This window comes from Trichechus manatus, unplaced genomic scaffold (genome assembly GCF_000243295.1).
Source record: "Trichechus manatus latirostris isolate Lorelei unplaced genomic scaffold, TriManLat1.0 scaffold00054, whole genome shotgun sequence".
Taxonomy (NCBI): Eukaryota; Metazoa; Chordata; class Mammalia; order Sirenia; family Trichechidae; genus Trichechus; species Trichechus manatus.
In genome coordinates, this window is record NW_004443990.1 from 2,969,822 (window position 1) to 2,979,331 (window position 9,510).

Consider the following 9,510-nt stretch of genomic DNA (forward strand, 5'->3'; position numbering starts at 1 on the left):
AATTATACAAAAACAACAATTAGAAATCCAAAAGACAAACAACAAGATTTCAGAAATGGACAGTGTCATAGAAGGGCTGAGGAGCAGATCTGAAATGGTGGAAGACAGGATCAGTGGAATTGAAGACAAACACTTGGATACAAACTCTGTTTGAGGAAAACTCAGGAAAAAAAACAAAGAAAAATGAAGAGACCCTGAGAGTTAAGTGGGATACAATCAAAAGCAAAAATCTGCGAGTGATCAGAGTTCCAGAACGGGGAGAAAACAGAAAACAGAGAGGATCATTGAAGTACTGCTGACAGAAAACTTCCCCAATATCATGAAACATGAAAAGCTGGCCATCCAAGAAGCTCAACGAACCCCATATACGATAGACCCCAAAAGAAAAAAAAACTAATGGGATTTATAACAAGCCACTTTGCAAAGACTAAGTAATGTTATACCAGAAACCAAAGTAAGTTCCTAGAAGGAAAAAAAAAAAATACTCCTCTACAATATTCAAAGATCCCTTTCTTTAAATAAATTACTTCTATTCATATTCCCATTATTCTTTCTTATATTCATGAAGATGATTAGTCCTCGTTCTCTGAAAAACTAGACATACTGTTTAATGCTAACGATACATGAGATTGGCTAAAAATGCCACAAGGTTTTAAAATTATGATGATAGCCAAAATACATAAAACTATAGGTGTTTTTTTAACAATTTATTAAAATTTACTAACAATGTAGTAAATTACAAAAGAGAAGCATTCATTGATTACAATTATATAATCTGTACTAATCATATTTCTATTGTAACTACTTATTCTATTTCTCTGTTGGTAAGAAAAAAAGTCAAATTAAAAATATAGAACATTTTATCTACATATTTGTGGGATTTCTTTCTACAGTGAACAGCAGAATATACAATGTACTTTTATGCACTTTGAGTGTTTAGGAAAAAAATCCCATGAATACTTAGATAAAATGCTCTATATTTTAGGGGTCTTTGAATAGTGTAGAGGAGAATTTTTTTTTCCCTTCCAGGAACTTACTTTGGTTTCTGGTATAACATTACTCAGTCTTTGCAAAGTGGCTTGTTATAAATCCCATTAGTATTTTTTGTAGATTATGGAATAGGTGATTTTGTAAAGAGGTAGAAGAAAAAAAACATAGTTCCATGCATAGTAATATCATGAGATTTAGTATTTATTGTGCAGAACTGTCTAAAATTAGTTTATCACCAAAACTTTTAGATAAAGTCATTGAAAAACTACAGCCTATTTTATAGAACTTTTCTTATGTTAACAGATCATATGCCTCACGTTACATGTATCATGGTCTAATCTAGACCCTGGTGGCGTACTGGTTAACAGCTATTGCTGCTAACCAAAGGTCAGCAGTTCGAATCCACCAGGGCGCTCCTTGGAAACCCTATGGGGCAGTTCTACTCTGTCCTATAGGGTCGCCATGAGTCGGAGTCGACTTGAAGGCAGTGGGTTTGGTTCTTTTTGGTTTACTATAGACTACCAAAACAAGAACAAATATCAGAGCTCAAGCACATGGTCTTTTTGTCATTGCAAAATTGCTCTGATGTCTGATAAAAATTACTTTATTAATGTTTAATTAGCATGGCATGTATCACTTGTCTTTTTAACAAACAAAAGTCCTGTGTTACACTAGTAAAATGGTATCATTCGAGTTATTAGATTTAATTGAGAGATTTAGCTTTTTCAGTAAGTATTTAAACTTATGAGAAATTGTCAGAAACCCATTACCTTTAACATTATGAGTAATAAATGATACACCTATGAAAAATTATTATATTTCTAAATAAATATAGAATTATGCCACCTTAAGCCAAGGATGAAAACATGTAATTTCTGGTTTAAAAATAAAACTCATATACAGATGTAGATATAGTTACACTTTACCAATGAGAAGACTATAATATCAACATACTACATAACCAAAAGAAAAAAATCAATCAAAGAACTTGGCTTATGATTAAGGTACCCAGCCAAGAGCATGGTACCTTTGCTTATGGTCAAGTGGTCTTGACTCTAAGCAGGCAGATATCAGCTATAAACATCCTTAACAAATAATAATAGAATTTATTATTTAGTAACAAACCTAATTCCTCAGATTATTATTAATCAATATTATATAATACCTTTAATTTGCAGCATTTAAAGATAACAACTACAAACATATAACTATTTGCTGCTGCTGCTACCACCACTTACCACTTAATAAACTCTAAGATATGCCAGATACATCCTAAGTACTTTATAAGTATTAATGTTTGATCCCCATAACAGCCTTGTGAGGTAAGTACTATTAATATCTTCATTTAAAATGGAGAAACTGAAGTAGTAAAAGTTTAAATACTTAATTAAGGTTACACAGCTAGTAAAGAGCAGAGCTGTGATTAAAACCCAGGCAGTCTGACTCCAGAGTCCATCTCTTAACTAATTCAAAGAAAAAATCCTGCCTCTATATCTTATTTTAACTATTATTAACCACTTCTTCTATATTTGCTTTCGTTATCCTTGAAGCTCCTATGTAATATTTCTTTCCTTATCGTGGTGTTAGAACCCTGCTTAGATGATTCCAGGTCTTCTGGCATTTTAGAGAGAATGTATAATAGAGCATTTGCCAGGAATCAGACTGCTTAGGCAGGATTTAGCTCCATCACTTACCAACTTTGTGACCTTAGGCAAGTTACTTACTTCTCAAACAGTTCCTTTATCTGCAAATGTGAAGAACAATAGTATCTGTGTCACTGTAAGAATTCAATAAGATTTGACCAACAAATATTTATTAAGCAAGTAATATTTGTTATATGCTGTTTTAGGCACCAGGGACGCACATGAAAAAGACTGACATTACATTCTAATAGGGTAGATAGATAATTTAACAAGCAACCAAATAATTTCAGATAATCGTACAGGCTATGAAGAAATGGGTCCCTGGGTGGCGCAAACAGTTTATGCTTAACTACTAACCTAAAGGTTGGCAGTTCAAACCCACCCAGTGGCATCATGAAAGAAAGGACTGTGATCTGCTTCCATACGGATTATAGCCAAAGAAACCCTATGGAGCAGTACTACTCTGTAATACATGGGGTTGTCATGGGTTAGAATCAACTCGATGGCAATGAGTTTAGTTTTTTATGAAGAAAATAAGGTACTGTGAAAGAAAATTAGTGAGAAAATATTGGCAAAGCTAAACACATAGGATACATTATTATAACATGGACAATTTAACATTAAAAGCTGAGATGACTTCTACTACAAGGCTTTCATAACTAAAATATAGACAAAATAAATGAAACAATAGTTTTAAGACACTGGACATCAGGAAAGAAAGAAAAGTGATCCCTGAGAGACAGGAAACTAGCGTGGTGGGTGCTATGATTGCCCCAGTTTATTGTCTTGACAGAGTTTCCAGTCTACGTCATTGGGAGGGGAACCCAGAGGACTCCCTGAGTTGGAGAGACACAGCTGAGAGTCCAGAGACCAAGGTAACTAGAGTTCACAGGGAAGAGTACCAGAATGGAGAGAGCTGCACAAACAACAAATTCTGGAGCTCTGCAGCGAGTTCCACTTAAGTATCCAGTAAAGTACTGATCAGAGCATGTCAGTGAGGAAACTACCCAAGACAGGAGGAAGAACCCCCTAAAATTATTACAGACATTCTCACAGGGCCTGGAACAGTGCCTGTTCTCACCAGCCAGACTGGAAAACCACATAATTTATGAGACATTAGGTACAGGACTGAAAAGAACCTCGTCTCAATTGTGGTAGTCCAAAACTAAACCCTGGTCTGGTCCCACCTAACTTTTCTTAAAAGCAAGACCCAAAAGGTTCAAACTGATTCCAAGTAACAAAACTGCATCCCATAACAAAACTCAAGAGTATTTATAAAAATACAATAATATTCAGCGCCCATCAAGGTAAAACTCACAACATCTGGAATCCATTAAAAAATTAGAAGAGAGGGGTCTTAAAAGCCTGTGAGCAGCCATCTAAGATACTCCACTGGCCTCACCCCTTCGGGAGCAAGGGAGAATGACGAGAACAGGATACAAGGAAAAGATTAGTCCAAAGGACTAATGGACCACAGCTTCCAAGGCCTCCACCAGACTGAGTCCAGTACAGCTAGATGGTGCTTGGCTACCACCACTGACTGCTCTGACCAGGATCACAACAGAGGGCTGTGGACAGAGCTGGAGAAGGATGTAGAACAAAATTCTAACTCACAAAAAAAAGACCAGATTTACTGGCCTAAAGGAGACTGGAGAAACCCCAAGAGTATGGCCCCCAGACACCCTTTTAGCTCAGTGGTGAAGTCACTTCCAAGGTTCACCGTTCAGCTGGGGAGTGGACAGCCACATAAAACCAAATGGGTCTAATGAGGCACAGCAGTCCAGGGACAAGGGCTAGAAGGTAGCAGGGGACAGGAAAGCTGGTGATAGGGAACCCAAGGTTGAGTAAGGGTAGTGTTGATGTATTGTGAGGTTGTTAACAATTTTCATAGGCCAACATGTGTACTGTTTAATGAGAAACTATTTTGTTCTGTAAACCTTCATGTAAAGTGAGAATAGCAGCACAACTGGAAGAGTGTAGTCAATGCCACTGAACTGCACATGTAGAAATTTTTGAAATGGTGTATCTTTTGCTATGTATATTTTCACCAAAAAAAAAAAAGGTCGAGAAGGGAGAGGGTTGACATGCCGTGGGGTTTTTAACCAGTGTCATAAAACAATATGTATACTACTGTTTCATGAGAAACTATTTGTTCCATAAACCTTCACCTGAAGTACAATTAAAAAAATAAAATAAAATAAAAAAATTACCAGAGATTATTCCATTTATAAGGAGCTGTGGTGGCACAGTGGTTAAGCGCTCGGCTGCTAACCAAAAGGTTGGTGGTTCAAACCCACCAGACATTCTGCAGAAGAAAGTTGTGGCAATCTGCTCCCATAAAGATTTCAGCCTTGGGAACCCTACAGGGTAGTTCTATTCTGTCCTATAAGGTCGCTACGAGTAGGAATTGACAGAAGTCGGTTCGGTTTTGGTATTCCATTTATAAGGACCCCTGGTGGCACAATGGTTAAGCACTCAGCTGCTCACCAAAAGGTCAGCAGTTTGAACCCACCAGCTACTCCATGGGAGAAAAGACCTAGTGATCTGCTCCCGTAAAGATTTACAGTCTAGGAAACCCTGTGGGGCAGTTCTACTCTTCTATAGGATCACTATAGGTTGGAATCGACTTGGCGGCACACAACATTCCATTTTTATAGCATTCTGGAATTGTAAACTAATCTATAGTGATTGAAAACAAATCTGCAATTGCCTGGGAGAGAAGAGGGGTGGGGGGCAGGGAGTCCACTGGACTATCCTGCACTTAGAATGGATCTTTTCCAGGCATGCTTTTGAATACCATGCACTGGTCATTTAGAAAAGATTTGGTTCACTGAATTTTACAAATCTTACAAATATTGACATATTTCATTTACAAAATGAAAACCTCACATTCACCACTGGTATCATCACCAATTTCATCAGAAAACTGCCAAGCTCAGTGACATATGCAAGGTTTGCAAAATTCTGATTTTTACTTGAAAGCTCAAATTCTATCAGGCTCACTTTGTTCATTTTTAAGAATTACCACAGTTAATCTGTCAGTCATTCTTTCAAGTAAAAATGATGTTCCATGAAAAAAAAAAAAAGGCTAATTCAGCTCATAACTCAAACTACTCACAAGTGCTTTTCCTCAAGACAACCACCCTACTTCTATACGCAAAAATGTTTTACGAGTACTTCTCATTTCTTCATACAGAATGTTAAAAATCTTAAGGGCTGAGATTCAGTAAAATTAGTAATTTATACTGCTTCATCAAGAACATTCTTGAGTGAAAGTGGCTTTTTTAAAAAAAACTGTGAGTTAATAATGGTGAAGAAAATAATGGCTCCCAATATAGGTTGGTGCCACTACTGTGATCCGTGCTAAGGCGCCAGGAAATATACCCATCATTGCTCTTGTACCATGGGTGCAAATGTCAAGATAGTAAAAAGGGCAAATAACACCTTAATACTATTATGAAAGTAGTTTTGGCCTCACAGACCTCCTGAAAAAATCTCAGGAAGCTCAAGAGCTTCCTGGACCATTCCTTGAGAACTGCTACCCTGAAGGATATAGAAAGAACTTCAGCCAAGTGGAGTTTACAAACACTAGAATATAGAACAGGAGAAGAATTTCCAGTTCTCTCTCTAGTCCAATTTTCTCATTTTATAAATAAGGAAGCTGAGGCACAGAGAGGACAGGGGATTTTACCACCTCACATAGCAGAAGCAGAGAGAGTTCTTTGTATTACTCTTTTCTTCCCCTTTTTTTTTCAAAAATGGGATTTACCAAATTCAGCTTTCTTTAAGCTGAACAATGGCATAAATACATACAGTTTTTGGGGAAAAGAAGTTTATATTTCCTGATGGAGAGTTCAGTTTTATGGGCTTTCCTGAAGCAACTTCTGCATCCAAATGGTGTACTTCCTTTTCAAAACAATGACGTTTTCTAATCTGTAAACACAGAAACAAAATGAAGTTTAACATAAACTAAAAAAGTATGAGCAGGCTAGTTGTTCTCAAAGGTCAAAATAGCTCTATGAATGTTTTCCGCATAAAATAAAAAAAAAAGGTGACTATTTCGAATCGGCAATAATCAAATACATTTTTAAAAACACAAATAAAACTCGCCGCCGTCGAGCCAATTCTGACTCATAGTGACCCTACAGGACAGAGTAAAACTGCCTCATAGAGTTTCCAAGGAGCGCCTGGTGAATTTGAACTGCTGACCTTTTGGTTAGCAGCTATAGCTCTTAACCACTATGCCACCAAGGTTCCCAAAAACACAAATAGGCACCTCATTATAACACTTAAATGAAATACAGAATACAGTAATACCTCAAATTGTAACCAAAATAGCTTTAATTAATGACATATCAAAATTATAGTTTTGTAAAATGATCTTTGCATAAAATACTTCCACCATATGGGCACTAAGTATAGGATTATAGCAGAGTCCAATTATATATCTAATTGGAAAATGAAAATCAAAATTTGAAGCCTCGTTCTACATTGAAAAGAACTGACAATAACTTTTTTAAACATAAATATTCATGACTTCCTACATGATAGAATAAATCACTTGATTACTATTATTACTATTGCTTACTAGATACCTGATAATTCAAGTTGTCTTTTGCCTAAATTTCTTTTGTAATAATACTATGCTTTCTTTCCAAACTGTCTCTATGTTTTTTCTACTTGCCAAAAATCTGTTTATTTAAGTTATAAGTTAAAAAAAAAACATTTCCAGTGATAATACCGAAGCCCTGGTGGTGCACTGGTTAAGAGCTCAGGTGCTAACCAAAAGGTCGGCAGGCAGTTTGAAACCACCATCCACTTCTAGGGGGCAGTTCTACTCTGTCCTATACGGTCGCTATGAGTCAGAATCGACTCGACAGCAACAGGTTTGGTTTTATTGGTAGTGACACACCATCCCTACCAAAAAAGAAACGAGAGAAAACAAAGTCAGAGAATAAAAGTTTCATGTCGGGCCCTGCCTCCCAAGATCCAATTCTATGTACACATTTTGGGGCGGGGGTGGAAATCTCTACAGATTCACACTTTGTTTGGAATTGACACTTTTTTAAAAATAAACTGGTGCATTCTAACAACAAGGTTTAATTATTAAAATTAATAAAGACTATGAATGAAATATCTAAACTACATAAGAATGCAAAATACCTTTGAGTACACTAAATTCCTTACAAATTATATGCTAATTAATAACCATCTTTTATACTTGTAACTGAGTCTATTAAAATCCTAGTTTCCTACGAATTCTATGAGAAACATAGTGTTCATCCATGAAAAGCATACTTCATTTAAAATACCTGGTAATTCAGGTCTTTTAACAATTTTTATAAATAATGTATCTTATCGCGTACTGGTACAACAAATCAATAAATAAGAGTAAATTTTGTCAATATACTAAAACCATCAATACAAAAAAATATCATGACATGAATATTCATGTCAAAGGTATTTTGGCCAATAGAAAATGACATTATTAGGTAAAAAGAACAGATGAGTTGAAAAGTACAAAGTGCCTACATTACCAATATATGTGCTTCGCCTTAAGTGAATATCTTACTGTCAAATTCCTAATATATAAGCAAGCACCATGCAGATTCACTTTAATGACACGTTCTTGTGAATAATCTGCTGTAATAACAAACTCATTTGTAACAAGTAACTGTATAAAATAAAGTTGCAACAAATTACCGTTTAATTATGGCTGTGACATGACCCAACTAATCTCCACAGGTGCCACTGAAAACCTGATCAATATCTGACTACCTTGTTCAGCTTACTAACTGGATTATTTCACTGCCAATAAACTCTGTTTACCTGCTGTGTCGTTTCTAAGAGGCGAATTCTTTTCTTGTCTACTTGAAAATCATCATTTTCATTTCTGCATACCGATGCCTGCTTTTTGGCTGATAACTTTGCAGCCAACGTGTTTTTTTCAGGAGAATCTTACATAAGAAGTCATAAAAAATTAGTATAAATAACTTAGGCAATTTTTCTAAAAGAAAATTGAAACCAAGAGGTAAAACTTATTTCTATAAATATCATAACATGGTTCAAAATATGAAAAGCTAAATGTTTAAAACCACTTCTTTTTATTTATTTTGGTTAATTGTTGTAGTTTAAATGAAGTTGACATTTCAAGTTAGTCTCCCATACAAAAATTTATACATACATTGTTATGTGACCCTAACTGCTCTCCCCATACTGTGACAACACACTCCTCCTTTCCACCCGATTCCCCATATCCATTCAACCAGCTCCTAACCCTCTCTGCCTTCCCATCTCACCTACGGACAAAGCTGCCCGTTTACTCTCTTGTATCTACTTGAGCTAAGAGGCACACTCCTCACAAGTATCACTTTATGCCCCACAGTCCACTCCACTCCCTGTCTGAAGAGTTGGCCTCGGACATTGTTTTAGCTCTACGATGATAGAGAATCTGGGGGCCATGCTTTCCAGGGTTCCTCCAGTCTCATTCACACCATTAAGTCTGGTCTTCTTACTAGAATTTGAGTTCTGCACCCCACCTTTCTCCTGCTCCATCAGGGACTCTCCGTTGTGTTCCCTGTCAGGGCAGTCATTGGTGGTAGCCGGGTACCATCTAGTTCTTCTGGTCTCAGGCTGATGAAGTCTCTGGTTTATGTGGCCCCTTCTGTCTCTTGGGCTAATACTTTCCTTGTGTCTTCGGTATTCCTCATTCTCCTTTACTCCAGGTGGTTAGGACCAACTGATGCATCTTAGATGGCCGCTTGCAAGCTTTTAAGACCTCAGACGCCACTCACCAAAGTAGGATGCAGAACATTTTCTTAATAAGCTTTGTTATGCCAGTTGACCTAGATGTCCCCTGAAAGCATGGTCCCCAGAT

At 36.6% G+C, this 9,510-nt stretch overlaps 1 protein-coding gene across 3 annotated transcripts in view; it reads right to left on the reverse strand.

The window, feature by feature from the left end:
• Positions 1-9,510, reverse strand: part of BRIP1 (BRCA1 interacting helicase 1) — a 202,974-nt gene that overhangs the window by 177,352 nt on the left and 16,112 nt on the right. For all 3 annotated transcript variants that reach the window (XM_023732687.1, XM_023732689.1, XM_023732688.1), the window contains exons 5-6: positions 8,463-8,590; positions 6,447-6,566 (exon numbers count right to left, since the gene is read on the reverse strand). In XM_023732687.1, the coding sequence (XP_023588455.1) occupies positions 6,447-6,566; positions 8,463-8,590 (248 nt within the window). The remainder of the gene's footprint in view (positions 1-6,446; positions 6,567-8,462; positions 8,591-9,510) is intronic.